The sequence below is a fragment of the Podarcis tiliguerta genome, assembly GCF_965153285.1.
Source record: "Podarcis tiliguerta genome assembly, chromosome: 1".
Lineage (NCBI taxonomy): Eukaryota > Metazoa > Chordata > Lepidosauria > Squamata > Lacertidae > Podarcis > Podarcis tiliguerta.
The window spans coordinates 60,174,744-60,193,645 of NC_139534.1; the positions used below are offsets into that span (position 1 = coordinate 60,174,744).

The 18,902-nt window shown below is 43.7% G+C and overlaps 2 protein-coding genes across 8 annotated transcripts in view; both read left to right on the forward strand.

Annotated features, from left to right (window-relative positions):
• PNPLA2 (patatin like domain 2, triacylglycerol lipase) overlaps window positions 1–5,493 on the forward strand; it is a 42,883-nt gene extending 37,390 nt beyond the window's left edge. The window contains exon 10 of the mRNA XM_083428059.1: window positions 20–5,493. Coding sequence (XP_083284185.1) covers window positions 20–284 — 265 coding nt within the window. The 3' untranslated portion in view covers window positions 285–5,493. The remainder of the gene's footprint in view (window positions 1–19) is intronic.
• Window positions 5,494–7,207: 1,714 nt separating this feature from the next.
• The window catches only part of CRACR2B (calcium release activated channel regulator 2B), a 42,174-nt gene continuing 30,479 nt past the window's right edge, over window positions 7,208–18,902 (forward strand). For 2 of the 7 annotated variants that reach the window (XM_083427874.1, XM_083427877.1), the window contains exons 1-2: window positions 7,208–8,342; window positions 9,853–9,919. The gene's annotated coding sequence lies outside the window, so the exon portion shown is untranslated. Of the gene's footprint in view, window positions 8,343–9,852; window positions 9,920–15,107; window positions 18,538–18,902 lie in introns of those variants that run through there. The other 5 variants (XM_083427875.1, XM_083427873.1, XM_083427876.1 and 2 more) reach the window with 5 other exon arrangements.

Consider the following 18,902-nt stretch of genomic DNA (forward strand, 5'->3'; position numbering starts at 1 on the left):
CTTTCTCTCTCTCTCTCAGGCTGTACTACCACCTGGAACTCAGAAAAAGCCAAAGCTTGCCCCTCCCCTTGAGCATCGGCTATGGGGAGGCGCTGCCCAAGTGGCTGCGGAGTAACCTCTCCCTGACGGACGTTATGACAAAATGGGAGGAGTACCAGCGCCAGCTGATGCTGGGGTTGTTCTGCATCAACGTGGACCTGCAGGCGTCCATCTTCCCATCAGAAGGGCTGCAGATGAGGCACCCGCCAGCAAGCTGCACACAAGAAAGCCTCCAGCTTTTCTGATCTCGTTGCCACACTTTGGCAGGGGAGGGTGGACAGCCGCTGCCTCTCAACAGCCTCCTAATGGAGCTGCAACACCTGCTAAGAGACTTCTTATTTTCTCATTTGCAGAGTGAGAATTTACATCAATATAGCCATTGTGCAACTGCTAAGCTGGTGGCTGCACAGTGTTCAAACCCATAGCAATGTGTCGGGCGTTGCGTACACTCTTAGAGATGATGGTGTATAAATGCCCAGCACCTGTGACAAAAGTGCTTGGTCTCTTGGTTGAACCGAAAAGAGTTTTGCTTGGGACACCTTTTCAGAGGCCTCATATCATATTGAACTTGCCGTTTGTGATAAGAGGATTGGGACACAAATCAGTACTCTGGCATTTCTTTGCTTTTAACCTCAGTGTTGTAAAAGGGTCTTTGTTTTGAAGAAAGCCGAGTCCCTCATAGATCATCTTTGCCTGCGCTACACAGAATAGTGAAAAGCAGGCAGGCTACAACAACTGGCTGCCAGATTGGCTCTTGTTATCTATGGCAGCCCTTGGTTTTCAACTCTCAGCTGATGCACCTTTTTAAATGCCTGTGCCCCACATCCTCTTTCAAATCTATCTGGGTGCCACTGCTCTTAATATAGATGTTAGGAATGTAGACTTGTAAAAATGAACTCTTAGAACATTATAGAGTTCCTTTTTCCTCTCAGGATCACCTTCTTCTAAGGGACTTTTTTTTTTAACTATGGAGAGAGAAAATATTAGAAGCTCTGAAACGTGCTTCGTAAGGGTTGTACTAAAAGTAGGCCCATTGAAATTAATGGCTGTAACTAATTTAGATCCATTAATTTCAGTGGGTCTGAGTAAAATTGAATTGAATACAATCCTAAATGTATGCTTGAGCTATGCTGTTGTTTTCTTTTTGATGCTCCATGTTGTTTGGATGATGCTAAACACTAGTACGTTATTCTTCAAATGTGCAGAAAGGATGTAAAGAAGGATAGAGGAAGAATGCAGGAGCTAAGACAGCTTAGTGTATGTTTTTCAAATGGTTTGTGGCTCATCTGATGAGCTGGAGCTGAGCACGTGAGGAGAGAAGGGGTGTTTTGCCACTCACAAAATGAAAGTGAAGCTGGAGGCCAAAACTGATGCTGGCCAAACTGGATTTAACCTTGAGGAATCCATATGCACTTTGTGCCAGTGGTATATTTGATCACTTTTGAAAGGACCTGGCAACCCCAACAGAATTGTGACTGGTGTGGTGGTTAGTCAGGAGGGTCAGGAGCTGGAGGTCCTAAAAGGGATGGCAGTACAGTGTGAGAAGGAGGAAAAGGGTGCCAGAAGGTGTCAGAAGTGAATGCACATCCTTCTTTGTATCCACCTGTGTCAGAAGGGGGGAACCTTGCACTCTCTAGATGTTTTTGGACTCCATCAGCCGCAGAAAGCATGACCAATGGTCAGGGAAGGTGGGAGGTGTTGTCCAACATCTGGTGGGCCACAGGTTCCCCTCCACTGTACTACAGGCTAGTTCAGTGGATCTTGGTTCCTGTTCTGCAAATGAAACAGGGATTCATGTCTTAGGTTAACCTGGAGGGCTTCCCCCCTATAGTCCATAGAGCCAGAAGGACATTTAGTTACTTGCCAGGTTCTGAAGTTTTCTGAGCCAAAGATCTGGTATGTGTTCCCAATGCTTTTGCAAAGTTCCCCACTTGCTGGAATTGTTCACTGCAGTGTGTGTTTAAGGTTAAGCACTCCATGTAGCAGCACATGTCCTGTCTGCTGTATAGAATCTCTCTCCCTACAGATGCCTTTCAAGTGTGATGTACTGACTACTAATTGTCTCAGCACTAAACTGTTATCTCACATTTCACTGCTGTTGCCTTGTTCATGCTACTGCGTAGCCCAGCAGAGATTTGCTGTGGCAGCAAAGCAGCAGCATCCCTTATCATACAGCAATACTGCTTTCTGTGGCTTGCTTTTCCATTGGCTTTGGGGCATATCTATATATCTGTATATATAATATAAATATATATTTCTTCCCTTTTGTGATTTGTACCATGAAAGCACAGATAGGTTTGTGCTACAGGGAGAAACAAGTCTTTGTATCTGTACTGCGCGGAGGTTGACTTCCTTTGCATGCTAACCTACCATCTTCGATCCTCTCACAACGCAGTCAGTCAGTTGAATGCCAAAGAGAACCCAAGGGGTATTCAGGGGCAGGGGGAGCTGGCACAGTACATATCAGTTAAGCAGTGTTAATAGAGATGCAATTCAGAGTTCCACTGCAGAACAAAGGGGTGGGTATTCTTTGGTAGGCATACCTCACTACTCAGTGTACATTGAATAGTCTTGCGTTTTTGTTCATTCCAAAGCATCTGAGTAGGGGTGTGTTGCACTGCTGAGCTTTATGAGACTCTTTGAGGCCCATGAGGTACATCCTTGGGGCTTTTTTAAAAGAAAATTCAGAGTATAATGATTTGAAATGGGCTCAAGTCAGGATATTATGACTTTGTAGTGCATTTTTTTTATGGTGGCCAATACTAGGATTTCTAGAAATGCTTTCATCTGCAGAGCTTCTGGAGTGACGCAGCTGCTAAACAGATTTTGAGAATGAGTAGCGTTATGAAAACCGTCTTGACGCTAAAAGAAAAATATTCCAATTCATAATTGACTGCTCATGTAGCATAAGTACCTGCCTTAACAATTTTATAAGTAGCTTAGAAACGTGGAATTCTTCAAGTATGAAGCCTTTGTGACTAGGCAGGATGGGAGTGGTGAGCATTTGGCACTAGCCAATGCAATAGTCCCTCTTCTATAACTTTATGTAAACACACAGGGTGGCAAGGAATTTACTGTTCTCTCTACAAACATTTGCCTTGGAGCTCTAGCTGCGGACTCAACTTTGGAGATGTTGCATGTGTGTTTAGTTTTATGTTGGTTAAGAAAACAATGCAGCCAGTAGCTATTTGTGCAGAGGAAAATTTTAACTGAAATATAATCTGTGGTGCCATTTCTGTGGAGGGCCTTACCTAAAAATGGAACTCCTTATTTGGAGGAAGACATGCTGTTAAATTGTTGCTACCTGTTTCATGCAGAGATTTGTATGATCCCCTGTATTCTTGTTGGGAGGGGGGAAATGCTCATGAAGAGCGCATCATAGTAAACATCTATCTCACCCTTCTTCCATGAAATAATAGCAAGCATCTCTAAGCAGGGCTCTTGGAGTCAACCTATTGAAATACTGTAAGTCCATGGATTTCAGTGGGTCTGCTCTGAGTGTGATTAGCATGAAATAGCACCCAGAATCTTTTTTCTCTTAAGGAGTGCTTGTATATCAAAAAGCCTTTTCTCTCCTATAGAAGGATGATAATAGCTAGAGACTTGTTGTAATTCATGTGAACTACCATTTGGTCTGCTCCAAGTAATTTTTTTTTTTGGGGGGGGGGCGGGTTCTTGTATTTTGAAATATTCAGAAAAAAAGACATTGCCTTCGTCATCCCAAATTCTGCCATGTGCTTATTTTCCCCTGTTGTTTTATCATAATGTAAATGTGAACTTCTTTCCTGTAAGAGAACAGTAAACATGTTTGTATGTGTACATATATAGTCAACCACTAACTTATTCAACACTGTATCTTATGTTTTTTGGTTTTTTTTTTAATGTCTTGCACAATTTAAATCAGGGGTTCCCAGACTGTGATTTGTGGACCACCAGTAGTCTGCTACCTTCATCTAGGTGGTCTGTGACATGTATGCAAAGCACACTTACAATTTGAATTCTAGGGGATTCAAATTGTAATACATTAAAATATAAAAAATAAAAGAAGCAATAGAAATGAAATTAAAAATCACACGGCATCTAGCACAGCACATTGCAGTTGCTAGAACAGGCGGGGGGGTCATTTTAGTCACTCAGCAATTTTTGAGTGGGAAATAAAGTGTGGGAACCACTGATTTAGGTTTTTCTAGTAAGTTGCTGCTTAAGGCAGAATGATTATACTGCTGTGTTTGTTTTGCTGCTAATATGTTATAATTTATATGGCCCCTTCTGTAGCAACCCATCTGGTCAGATGGGAAAATAACCAGGATTATAAATGCTTGTTTCATCAAGTAAAATTCAGTATTTTTTTCTGCTTTAATTTTTAATTGCTTTAGTTGGACGAAATCCAGATTTTATTGCCAAAACCTAGTATTTTTACATGCATTGGGTGTTTGAAAGGAAAAGAGATCCATGATGTTCTTTAATCCTAACTTCTTTAAAAAAACAAAAACATGTTAAAATGCTATGGTCTAGGTTAGTCTCGGCTCTAATAACCACCAACCTGTAAATTAAGCACAAGTGGTAAGAAGCTATGCACCATAGCTGTGTGCCAGCTGGGGGAAGCCAACCTCTCCCACTTTTTGTCTTGGAAAAGGCTTTGTAATGCCAAATTTGGAGTCTTTTGGATAAAGGCTGAAATAGGGTGACGCAGGTGCGAGCTTTTGCGTGACTTGGCACTTAATATGGTTTCCTCAGACTAAAGAATGGCATCTGATTACACCAGAAGCCAATGGAACAATAGCTTGCCTTAATGGCTTGCCTGTATCTTGCTAGTGTAGCATTGTTCTCAAGTTTTCACAGTGCCTTTTCTTCCTTTTTTAATGCCACTTGCTGCTGCTGTCCTTACAGCACCCATTCCTCTCCTGTTCTCTCTCTATCCAGTTTCCTTGCAACCAGTAGCAGCTTGTGGATTGGTAATGTTGCCACAGATGCTGTGGTTGCTGTGACAAGGGACTGGTGTCCTCTCTGTTCCACTGATGCACACCAGCCTGACCTGCAATCTGCAGAAAATCCAAAGTGCCAAATAGAGAATAAGACTCAACCTTTAGAACTAATTTTATTTTGTATTAGTCTTACTTGAGACCAGAAATCTCTGGGCTGATTTGGGGGGGGGGGCGGTACCCTGATGCGATTGTGCACTTGTGGGACAGCCTGTCATAGATCAATGTTAGCACTTGCTCACGAGTAACATATTTTGTCTGAAGTCAGAGCAGCAACAAGATTAGTGAGGAAACAATTTTATTTTACATGGCGAATATATTAGGGAGCATTTTAGTAGTCATTGCTTGAACAGTTCCATGTTTGATATTGTTATGCTTTGCTTCCCCCCCCCCCATGTTTTATTGGAAATGTGTTAAGTATTTATTTTGAAACGATATACCTCCCTAATAAAATAATTCCTAAAAATGTGAACTGGTGTATGTGTGTTTTAATTTCTACCCCCTGGGCTTGGCAGCTGTAATCACGTGGTGCTTTCTATTGAAAGCTGAACTTGTTTGATGCAATCAGCTTGGGGGGGAGAGGTGGAGAGAGATGCCTGGCCATCCAAAGATGGAAGGCAGACCCCGAGGTACCCTAAGCTTGGTGACACCAAGATGCCTCGTGTGACCCTACCCTGACATCCCATTCTCACAACTACTCCTTTGGAAGCCACCAATTATTCTCAGGAGCCCATTAGGAATTGGAGCCATGGCTTGTTACTCACCCAGCCCTGCTAGACTCCTCACCAACACTTTGCCTCAGTTTTCTACCCACTGTCTGTCATGAAACCAGGTGATCCAGGAGAACCACCATGTATTTTGCACTGAGATCCTCTGCTGATTTAATACACATCCAGAAAACCTTTCATTCTGGCCTCTCGTTTAGAGCAGCTGTCACCAGTTGTGAATTCTGAAAGTGCAGGGACTTGTTGGTCCCATCTGACTCTCCTGTGTTTGTGTTGGCCAAGTTGATACTCGTGGGTTTGTTAGTGCATCATCTGGGACAGAAGCGAAATCTATGCACCCCTTATTTAACACACTCTTTCCAGCCTCACCATTTTGTGCATATATTGGCCAGACATGCTTATTGTAGCTCAGTGGTACGGACACACATTTCACTTATATAGAAGGTCCCAGATTCAATCCCTGACATCTCCAGGTAGGGCTGGAGATAGGTAGACCCCCATCTGAAACCTTGGACAGCCACTACCTTGCAGTCAGATGGTCTGACTCAACATAAAAGACTTTCCTGTGCTGTTAACCAAAGCCACAACACACAAGATTATGTAAAGGGGAAAGGGGGGGGGGGGCTTAATAAAAGCACCATAAAGTACCTGAAGGAGTGTCTTCACCCCCATCATTCAGCCCAGACACTGAGGTCCAGCTCCGAGGGCCTACTGGCGGTTCCCTCACTACAAGAAGTGAGGTTACAGGGTACCAGGCAAAGGGCCTTTTTGGTAGTGGTGCCCGCCCTGTGGAACACCCTCCCACCAGATGTCAAGGAAATAAACAACTATCTGACTTTTAGAAGACATCTGAAGGCAGCCCTGTTTAAGGAAGTCTTTAATGTTTTATCGTGCTTTTAATATTCTGTTGAGAGCGACCCAGAGTGGCTGAGGAAACCCAGCCAGAAGAGTGCAGTATAAATAATAATAATAATTACCATGGATGGTAGCATTAAAAAGTAACATGCTTCTATGATATCCTGACCTAGATACTAACAGTCAAAGAAATGTAAGCCAGATTCCCTTAAACTAAGGAAATTGTTCTCAAAGGAGGCAGTGATAGCCACCAACATGGATGGAATTTAGACAAATTCATGGGGGATATCAATGGCTATTAACCTTGATAGTTATGCTCTGTCTCTATAGAGGCAAAAGGCTTCTGAATATCAGCAGCAGGAGCAGAGAGCGCGCTTGTGTTCAGGTCCCGCATGCGAGTTTGTATCAGGCGCCTGGTTGGCCACTGTGCGAACAGGATGCTGGACTAGATCGCTGTATGCTCAAAGAAAGAACAAAAAGTCCTAATGGATGGAGGCCAATCCACGACAGGTTATGCCGCCGCACCATGCCTTAGTCTTCAGGTGCCGCAGGATCCCTGCTGCTGCTGCTCTGGGAGCTGCCACGCATCTAGGAAGAAGCAAGCCATAGGAAGACCCTTTTAACTTATCTGCCCCTTCACTGCTTCCGCACACCGTCCGCGTCACTTTCAGACGTGCGCCGGACAGGGAGGGTGGCAGCTCCTAGCGCGGCGAGCGGTCTCCAAGCGCTGCCTTTCCTCCGCCTGGAATCCCTCTGGATCTGTTCTGTTCGATCGAGCCAGGCATTTCGCCACCGGCGTGGCTATATCTGTGCCCGCCTCCCAACCTCCCCCCCCCCCCCGCTTCCACCCAGGCCTTGGAAAAAGCAATACGTTGACGCGGACGGGGCTGCTGGTATGTCAAGGTTAATTCGCGCGCTCAGCCAACGGCTTCGCTGCGAGGATTCCCCGCCCGCGGCCCTTGGAGCCTCTCCGCTTCACAACTAGCTGGTCCCGAGGAGAAGGAGGAGAGCGGGGACCCGCCTGCAAACTTTTCGCGCGGTCCTGCACGTGCGCGCGCTCCCAAAGTGGGGCCCGCGCCGGGCTGCAGCCCGCCTTGCGCGACGGCGCCTCATCCCAGCCCTAGCCACGCGCTACTCAGAAGCAAGCGCCCTCCAAGTTCAGCGGGGCTTCCTCGCGGGTAGCCGCTTATAGGGCGGCAAGCCCGGCTTCGACGCCTCGAGGCAGGGCCCGGGGCAGCAGCTGCAGCGGCAGCAGGAAGAGGTTTGGAGGCGGCTCTAACTGGCCACGAGGCGAGCTTCCTTTCCCCTCAAGCAGCCCCAGGGTAGCTGGCCCTGCCCCTCCGCACCTGCTGCGAACACGTTGCGCGCCAGGGAGAGAGAAAAAGTTCAAGCAACGACCGAAGAGTTTCCCTTCTGTCTTTTCCTCCCCCCTCATCTGGCGAGTCCGGCTTCTTCAGGCATTTCCGGGTTGGGGGGAAAAAACCTCTCTCTGTTTCTTTTCTGTTTGCACATCGATCCCAACTCTTTGGACTGCTGGGCTTTTGTTTAACATCAGCGAAGGAAAAGAAATCTTCCCCTCCCTTCTGCGTCTCTCCTCCAGGTGCCTTCAGGATCAGAGGGATCAGGTAACGCCGGGAGCCATCGGAAACTTTGGGTCCCTCCCCCTTTCTGAGAAGATACGTAGCTATTAGAGGGTCTTGGGGGCCGTTTCTCTCGACCTACGTCTCACACGCATATCCAGGTGAGTTTGTGCTGCACCTCACCTGGCTAACGCGAATTCACCTCAGAAAGGAACCACTCTTCCCACCTGCAGCCCCATCTGTGGTCTGCCTTGACCTGCGGACAGGTCGCTAGGAGGCGACGCCCCCGAAAGGCTTGCCGATAATGGCCGTTGGGAGGAATGCGTCGGTATTACTTGCGAAAGGGTGTGTCAGAGAGACCCTGGGATTATTGAGCTGTAGAAGGCTTCCTTTTGAGGTATCCGGAGCCTTCAGTGGCTCGAATGCGTCCTAATCGGCTGACAGAAAATTCCACGAAAGCTTATGGTGTTGGGCCACCCAGCTCACTTACGTGGCTCCTCTCCCCGATGAGATTTCTAGAGAGTCAGCTGTTTTCATTCTTTTTTAGCAAACACGTTAAAGATTCTTGTGGCATCTTAGGTGTGTTAATAAACGCTAACAAACTGATAATGAGGTTTTGTGAACACAGAGCCACTTCTTCAGTGCAATCTTAGACGATAAGATGGTGACTTTATTTAGTTATTTTGTTTATAATCACCTTTTAAAAACTAAAATGCGTAATGTGGTTCTTTAGCAAAGCCCTCCTGAACCTGCTATCTTAAAAAAAAAAATCCTCTGGCATAGTTCTTGTGCAGTGACAGGAAGAATTTCATCAGGTGAAGCTGCAATGGATGCGGTTCAGTGCTGAGAAAACTGCAGGTGTCAAACTCTTGCATTGTTCTTCACTGCAGTTGTTGCCTCTCAAGAGTTGCCTGAGACACTGAAGTTTGGCAGGTGGTGCTTTTCCTGGTGTGGAAAGAAGCATAATGGGAAATGTGTCGCCTGCTAAAGTTAAGTGTAAAGGCATATGAGCAAGACCAGCTAGGTGTTTGTGTGTGTGTTTAAGATTACAGTGGTACCTCGGGTTGCATACACCTCGGGTTACAAACACTTCAGGTTACAGACTCTGCTAACCTGGAAGTAGTACCTCGGGTTAAGAACTTTGCCCCAGGATGAGAACAGAAATGGCTTGGCGGCAGCGGGAGGCCCCATTAGCTAAAGTGGTACCTCAGGTTAAGAATGGTTTCAGGTTAAGAACGGACCTCCGGAACGAATTAAGTTCGTAACCAGAGGTACCACTGTATAGTCCTGAGTATTGTCATGTGTGCTGGCATGCATCCCTATAGTGTTGCTACATCTTCTTCCTATAAGAGAATCTGCAACCCTTAGTGCATTGCAGACAGAAATGTAACAGGTACAGTTTTCCCCATCACTGTAGTGTTTAATTTCTGCTGCTTATGTCACTGTTATGGGCACGGAACCTTAACAATGACCCAGTTAATGACCTCTGATGCAACCACTCTTATCAGTAATAATTTATGACTCATTTCAATGAGGAATTAGAAATTATTGTCTTGGCATCTTAAGCACCGTAGGAGTAATTATCAGTTGTCGTAACAGCTGTGGTGATTGATTGTGATTGGATATCTGACACAAGGTGCTCACGGGCTTCTCTGTTGCTCCCCAGTACAGGTAGAAAAGTGGGGCCTTTCACAAATTCTGTTCTTCGAGTTGAGATTTGCACCCAGGGCTCAAACTGGTAAGTCCCATCAAAGTCCCATGTAACTTTTACACAGATCTGCTCTTAGTATTATATAGTTGCCTGTGGGTAGCTTCAACTTTATTGTAAGAGTGTGGTGTTGTTGCACCTGTAGAAACTCAACTGCTGCATGCTTGGTGTCGGCAACAAGGGCAGTTTTAGGCCTTTAAGGAATGGGGATTGCAGATAGATGGAGCAGTCTATACGGACCAAAGGAGTAGCAGAATGAACAGCCACTTGGGGTATAGAAAGAAGCTCTAAATTTCCATGAGCCATCTATCTTCTCTCTGTTACCACTTGGAATTGGGATTCTTAACAAATGAAAAGAGGACAATGTAATTTTGAGACCAAAGAATGGAAAAATCAGTGTATCAATTAAGACAGGTTCCTATTTGCGTAAGCCCTATTATCAAGAACAGAAACTTTGTGCTGTTTAAATTGTCTGCTATAGCAGGAGACATTATTTTGTTGGCACAGTATTCCCCCCCATTGCAATTTTAAGCATATTTGTAAGAAGTGTTCCATCATGTTGAGTACTTGGGTGTGGAATTTGAAGAATGGGATAGAGATAATAAATTATTGTTTCATTTATTCAGTAGCATTTGCTTCCTGGAAAGTATGCCCTGGTTGCAGCTTTAACTGAACTGGAAATAACATGCAGGAACCAATCCAACTCAATCATACTTAAAAGCATTGACTTCAGTGGGATAGAGCATGATTAACTTTATGTTGAATTATGGTGGTGTTGATGTGGAGTTTGTTTCGCTGACATTCCATGGTTTGGAGAAAGCTCTTCGAGGCCATTGTCACAGGTGTGGATTGTTAGTTTACTTGCAAATCCCAGTTCCTTTAAAGTAAATTGATTTGAACTGATAAGCACTTCCAGAAGGCAACTTGGGAAGCATGAGTGTAATGCTCACATGGAATGGATGAGGCCTTGCACTTGCAATATTTTTTCTTATTATTATTCCTCTTCTATGTCCTTGCTCTGGATAACTGGCTGGATATGCTGAGAAGAATGTCAGCATCCTCATCTGTATGCAATAGTATTTCTGCTGTGAAGTTCATTGGATCAAATAAGCCAAGACTGAGTGTTATGTACAAATACTATATCTCCTCCATAGGTTAAAAAATAGAAAAGAATGAATAATGTATATAGTATAGCAAAGCCTATTATTACTCAATTAGTTGTAAATTAACATAGTGGTCAAATGTGCTCCAATGTTAAGAAAATATATGCCAAAGTATCAATTAAATAAAAACTAACTTTTATCAGCCTTTTTATTGATGATTTAAATCACTACAGCCTGGTTGGGCTTTAGATATTGTTAAGGGGGAGAGAGAGAAAATGACTGAGCTGTCAGAGCATTCAGGTATGAGCTTGGCATACCCAACTGGAAGACCAACTTCAAAGACCTGTAGTGAGTGTTTAACGCTGTTTTTTCTGTTCCATTAAGCACTCCATATCTTGTCACAGCATCAGTCGTGTGAGTTCTGTGTGCTACACATTTTGACTGCATGATCCTCCGCACCAGATATAAAGTCCGCCAATCACTGAGGTCACACAACCCCCAAATGACGTCACTTGAACTTGTGTAATAACAATTCTCAGTGGCTGCCACTCTGTTGCATCAATTCTTTGCAGGTGTGCCTGCTTCCATTGTGCACGTGGCACTCCTCTACCCTCTTTGCCCATTCCAGTGAAGTAAATGGGAAGATGTACAGTGGTACCTCAGGTTACACACTCCGCTAACCCAGAAATAGTGCTTCAGGTTAAGAACTTTGCTTCAGGATAAGAACAGAAATCGGGCTCCGGCGGTGTGGCAGCAGCAGGAGGCCCCATAAGCTAAAGTAGTGCTTCAGGTTAAGAACAGTTTCAGGTTAAGAACAGACCTCCGGAACGAATTAATTACTTAACCTGAGGTACCACTGTATTGACACTGGGAGTTGTGTTCATTGGAGCCCAAATGGCTCCTGGACTGGTGCTCATATGATTTTGATAGCAGTTGTCATGAGTTTTCTCTTGGGTTACTGGTATAATAAATCTTGACTTTTTTACTGTTAGATCTGGGTTCTCCTGCTGCCCAGTCTGCCTAGCGTGATGAGTTTTCACTCTAGCCAGGTGTGGAGTGTTTGACAGCAGCTCTCCCTTCGTAACCCATTATAGCGGTTCATTCCAAAGTGCCTGACATGACTCATGGGCGGTGGAAAACTGTGCAACAGAACACTTTAATGGACGCTCTGGGGGAAGGGTGTGGCTATGTTGAGCTAGAAGAAGTGCAATGGTTTTGTTGGTTCTCTGCTAGATAGACTCATGGTTTAACTTGCTATAATGCAGTTTTGTATATGTGTCCCCATATTGCAGCTTTTGTTAGTGCTTGTTCCTTTTTAAAGGATAAAAGCCACCTCTCCATGACCATATTAAAGACTTCTTCTTACAGAAAACTGAGAATTTTTAGATTTGTGAGAGTGCTGAGAACGTGATGGGGGATCAGAGCCCTACATTCATATGCTTCCAAACGGAACATGGATATAGGGGGTAAATATTGTCTTTAAGGACTGTTTTGCAGACCCATCAGCTGACCAGTCAGGAAATTGAAGGGATTAATCTTGTATATCTATTATTTGAAGTTGAAAGGGAGCATCAAAGTGCAGATAATTTAATTTCCTTCCAGAGATCCTTTTCATGTCACTGGATGATTCTCTGCCCCCATGTTACATTAATCAAATGGACAAAGGGTGAGAGCATATTCTTTTCAACATTAAATAGAAGCAAATGAGCTCCTTGATGAAGAGAAGACAGAAACAAGCACTTGTTATTTTTCAAGGAAAACCGACCAAAATCCATTTGCCAAAGAGATTATATTTGCATGTGTGGCCTGTTTTGAGTTCCTGAGATTCATATATTTGCATGCATCTCATTGAACTCATATTTCCTGCTTGGCTTTCTGTTCTACCCCCATGCTCTCAATAAAACCATTTCTTTTCAGCTGTACATGAGGGAGAGTAATGACATTGCAATCTGGATTAACTTTGAATAGTGATCTAAGAATCTTGAGTATAAGTCCCATTCCCAAGTATGCTTGCACACAGTTGCCCATCAGGACTTGATTCTCCCTACAGAGGAACGTTCTGAGCAGGCTGCCACAAGAAGTCCAAAAGTATATGAGGCAGAAATTATAGGGACTTGAGATATCAGAGTTGTTTCAGAAAAGACTGCCTTGGGGCAGGAAGTTCAGTTAAAGGACCAATAGGTAAACTACCAATTCCATGCTCTTGGAGACAACTAGGGTATGTGTGACGTTCGAAACCTAGGCCTAGCTCACACAAACAGTGGTGGTAAAATGATTCCTAGACTGCATCCTAGACTCCTGGGGCTCTCATGCAATCCTTGGCATTTACACGTTAGTCCACCTCCTCAGACACTTAACTGTAAGAGAAATCTTCTTGCAGCAGCTAATAGTCTAGCTTTACAGCAGGTGCTACTGAAGGATGCAAATCTGGCCTGAACATGATGTCAAGTGGTGTGCTTTGCATATTGTATACCTCCCAATAGAAAGTTTGGATTCATGCAAAACCAAGATAAAGCATTAATTCTGTGAGCCTTGGAAACAAGTGTTTGTTTGTTTATGTGCGTATGTATGTAAATACATACAGTGCTTTTTTCTGGGGGGACACAGCATACCCCTAAACATTTTGTGAATCTAAGTTTGGCCTCATTGAGGGGCAGTATTTCAATATGAGCAGGAAAATGAGAGTCCCCCTAAACTTTTTTAAAGAAAAAAAGCACTGGACACACAGAAAGAGAGAGAGATGTGGATGCATTTTATAGTCCTATATATCTGCATGCAATCCAAAGAGGGTTGAGAAAAGCTTGTTCTTATCAGCTTTTTCAAGATCACCAGCTCCCATTTGACTTAGCAATGTACCTTTGCTCTTCCTGTGTGATCTTTGATTCTTAGAAGGGATTTCTGCAATGATTTGTGTTCCGTAAATGGCCTTGTTTCAGTCACCTCCATGACCCTAAAAGTGTTTTTAAAAATCCATTCAGGCTCCAGTTAAAATCTTGAAGCAGCTAATAAGGAAAGAGGAAATAAAATCCACAGGCAGCCAAGGCACTCCTACCTGAACTCATATATTTCTCCTGGTATTGGTATGTCAAAGTTTGTTTTTGCTGGGTAAATATTATCTTTGAGGGCTGCTTTGCAGGCCCATCGGGTGACCAGTTGGGGAGGAGGTAAAGGGCATTAAACAATGCCGCTTAGAACTCTCAGTGATCCTGTCAAGTGGCTCCGGTGCTGTGTCCTTTCTCATGGCCCTGTGATAAAGCCTTGTGCTCCTTGATAGTTGCTGCTGTGGCCAAGGCCAGCTTTGCCTTGGCTTGCAGCCCTGAACGGCTGCTTTTCAAAACAAACAGCATCCTACCGTGACATTTCCAACAGGCTGGGGTGGCTTTTTGTTTCCTCTGTTTCTGTGCAGTTGAAAACAAGCATATGGCAACAGGCAATTACAGGACACTAAAAAGGGGAGGGGGTGCTTGTAATCGTTGATCCACACTGCTGCAAGAATATGTGCAACTTTATCATTATCAAATGCAAAACGAATAAGTTCCTAAAGCAAGCATAACTGGTACTCCTCCCCTCCCCCTGCTTCCTTGTCCCTCTGGTCTTGTCTACTTATCACATAATAAATGGCCTTCACCAATGCCAGTCTGAGGGTGCAGCAATTTGTTCAGCCTAAGTGAAAGTTGAGATTTAACTATTGTTTTAATCCCTCCATTCCTAGGCTATCTGACCTGACTAGAATAAAGCAACAAGGAACAACAAGTAATAGTTCTCCAGGATGCTGTCATTTATCTACAAAGAACAGCTGCCTACGTGAAACAATTCACTCCTTTCCTTTTATCCCTGAGATTATTCTTGCTTAAATCCTTGTACCTGCTGCTGCGATTAGTATAGCTGTCACCAATGTGTTACACGGGTTGGTATGCAGGTCTTCTAGTCATGTTATGATTAGTTGGTGGCTCCACGTTGCCCTCAGCAATAGGCATGCCACAGGTTGAAAAACCCTACACCAAAAACCCTTGATCTTGTTCTCACTGCCAGTTGCACTGCAGTTTCCCACGGACTGCTGTTTGCTCCGATTCAGCGGTAAAGGATGGGTTTCCCAGACAAAGCTCTGGGACAAAAGAAAACAACCACCCTTATTCAGACATGGAGCTTTAAAGCACAGGACCTGTCCCTTGAAAGCATAGCACGAAAGGAAGTCTGGATGAGCCCATAGTGCTGCAGGGATTTTGGGATGGCCATATCTGTCCATATTTTTAAGAAGCAGTGAGGAATGGTGTGCGGAGATGGTTAACTAGCAGATATGGGCTGCTCTTGCCCAATCTGAACACATTTTGCCTTAGACTACATACTGTACTTGGCATATGTATATATTCCAAGCTGTTTTGTCTGCATGGCGTGTTAAAAAGTGTTAGGCAGAAATGCTTACAGGCTCTGCGTTTGTTTTGATGAGTTGGAGAGCCAGGAAAGTATGAAGATATTCCAGAGATCCTGAGGGAGATTCCAACAACACACGGAGGGTACTGGGCCACAGTCTCACTTCCCTCTTCCCACCAGTGGGAAAGCAAGTACATTGGGTTATGATGTGCTAAGCGTGCAGACTTGGGAGTGAGATCAGTGGTAATCTATAACATATGTGCTTGAGAACGAAGAAAACAGCTCTCAAGAAGGATAGACTCCTTCCAGAAACAGAGTGCTCTAGTTTCTAATGGGGTGGGGAAGGGGCATTGGAAAAGCAGGCCTCACCTGGGCACCCCTGCTTGTGTTTTGTTATTGAATTATGTTAAAAGGTTAATCTTTTCAGAAGCCTTATAATCCCCTGAAAGGGTGAGGCTAATACAGCAATAAGCACAGCTTGAGTGAGAGGGTGTGTTGTTTGGAAACCCTCCCTCTTGCTTTTAATTTCCACAAACTATTCATGACCTTTTGAAATCCATCTTAACAGGAGGTTATGAATAGCAAGCAAAAGGTTCTCTAAGCAGTGGTCCGCTCCCCCCCCCCTTTACTCCTTTCCACCTACACACAGAAACAAAGGCCAGAAAACTGTCCATTCTGAAAATGGCTTTGAAATACAAATTTGATGTGATCAGGGAACATCCGCCTCAATGGGCCTTAGTTTTCATCTTCCCTCACAGCCCCTCCAGCCTCATGTGACTCATGGTGGATGTTGTGGATTTTTCATGGGGTCTTTTGACACGGAAACTCTGCAAAGCAGATGTGATTAATTATGGTGCTGATAAGCATATAGAGTGCCTAGTACAAAACATCTCGCCCTTTTTCCAGTGTCGGATTAGAGGCAGTAAACACACCATGTTGCAATTCTTTGTAACTGGGCACCAATCCTTGGATGTTTCTTAATTCTGTAGCTACTAAACTCTCAGTTTAGATTGCCTGCTTATGGTTATCCTTAGAAATAGATCTAGATTATTATTGCTTTAAAAAATGTTTACCCCATCTTTTTGTTAGGCTGCAGTACACAAGGTAGCTTATCAGCATATAGGTATTTTGATTTATCATCTCTTCAAGAGGCTGTTCTAAACACTGGGTACTAGTACTGAAAAGGCCTTCTCTCTGGTTCACATCTACTTTATTTTAGATGGCAGAGGGGTAACTGAAAGAGGACCTCAGCTGTTGATTAAAGGTGCTGGGCAGATTCATTGACATGAAGCAACCACAAGGGAGGGAACGGCTTGTACTCATTAAAAGAATGAGCTGTGAGCTTGGATGTTTGATCCTCAGTTCAAATTCACCACATGAACTCACTGGATGGCCTTGCGCAAGTCACTATTCCTCCAGCGTCAGTCCTTATCTCTGTTACATGAAGCCAAGAATATTGGCCTGGCTTTCAAGGGGCATTGCATGAACGTTCTGCTGGGCTTCAGCAAATGTGCTTATGCTTGGTACTTTAATGTGTGCCTTGGGACATACCAAGTAAACATAGATGAAGGTAAGGAAGTACAGATTCTTTTCACCCACTGCTGAGGAACTACAAAGTCTCTGCACATCAGAGAATGCTGTAACCAGATCATCTTGAGCCCTGGTATCTCCCACTCTTCCCCCAAAAATTTATTTAAAACTGCAATTTTCTGGTGAGGGAGCAGGTTGTGTCAGTTCTTTGACATAATACCAGTGTGTGGAAGGTCTCATTTTGGCTCACCCTGGTATGTTTCTACATTTGTTTCTACAATGTCTGTGTCTGTTCAAGCTGCCAAGTAATAGGAATGAAGTGGCTCTATCTTTCTCAGTTAATAATGATCTCTACAGTCACTCCTCTCTTGATAAGATATTGTTCCAACGGTTGCACAATAAACTGAGCAAACAATCTCCTTGATATCTATTAAAAACTCCCCAAGTATATGCTGACTTTCCTGCCTTTGGGTTAGGTCACATAGTTTGGCCTTCCAGAGGTTGCTGAACTGCAGCTCCCATAATCCCTGCCCATTGTCCATTCTTTCTCGGCCTGATGGGAGTTGTAGTTCAGCAACATCCAAAGGTCCTCTGGGTTAAGTCCTGTGCAGGTGCAGGTGTCTGGGTGAACTGGCCACCAGCTTTAATTATATCCATTTGTTCAGAATCAGAGCATCCCAAGCTTTGTTGTCATAACTTGGTGGAAGTCTTGTTTTTCCTGCGGGCTCCAGAATTTTGGTTGCTACTGCCAAAATAAAGGTTTTACTTTCTTTAAAATTCTGACAGAACACCACTGCATGAATTTGGTCCAGAAGTATGTCAATAAATCTGGCATTCTTTCTTGCTTTCCCTTATTCCTCAAACTTCTCCCTGGAACAACTATGCAGTAAAACTTATCTTCCCTTGCTCTTTCCCCGCTACTTCAAAGGCCCTTAAAAAGTTCACCAGGTTTGCTGATGATTGTACCAAATGCTTTAGGTTATTAAAAACAAAAGGGGGGAGCCAAGAGCTCCAAAAGCAGTGGGGTTATTATTATTATTATTTTGGTCACATGGATAAATAAGGACTATTTTAATTCTGTCTGGACACGGCAGGTTATATTTCTGGTTTGTTCCACTGACTGATCATCAGTAAACATTGTTGTGGGGTAGTATGAGCACAGTCTGTTATCTTCTGTACTAATCCTCTTCTGCTGAGCATACACCACTAAAACTTCACACAGATCTTTCCTCTTTTCTTTAAAAGGGATATTAAAAATAAACTTAATGGGCTAGAAGCAGAAACAACAGGCTTGAGTATTACACCTGCCTGTAGCACCTCTGGGCAATTTTGTACAGCCTTCGACTTTCCTATCCCCCTCCCCTTTTTTAAAAATAAAAACATCTTAATAAAAATACTGGTGGTGGTTCTACATAAAGTCTTGGCAAAAACTTCCTTCTAGCTGGCCTCCTTGAACTTTGACTGCATATGATTTATGATCTGATATTCTAAGCCACATGGAGATAAAAAAATACACAGAGAGAGGCTTTGATAGTTTTGAGGGTTGTCTTCACACACTCTTCATGCACAGCGGCTCCCAGACTTTGGAACTCCCTCCCTAGAGAAGTCAGACTGGCTCCCTGCTTGCTGTCTTTCTGCCAGCAGGTGAAGACTTTCTTGCTCCAACAGGCTTTTGGGAATTGACTGATTTTAATGAAAAGGCTGCTACCATGCTGTTTTTATTGCAATTATTGCAGTGTTTTAAACAGTTTTTTAAAAATATGCATATAGTTTTAATTCATTCAATATTTAATTGTATTTTAATGATGGATTTTTCTATGTTTTTAGCAGTTCTTGTTTTTATCTGTAAGCCACCTTGAGTCCCATCTAAGAAAAAAGGCAGGTAATGAATGAATGAATGAATGAATGAATGATGCATTTTATTTCTACGCAAGATGGAAACCCCAGCCCTGTGTGTCTTTGTGCCCATGGAAGCCTAATCAAGAAAAAGCTGCTTTCCTAGAAGATTA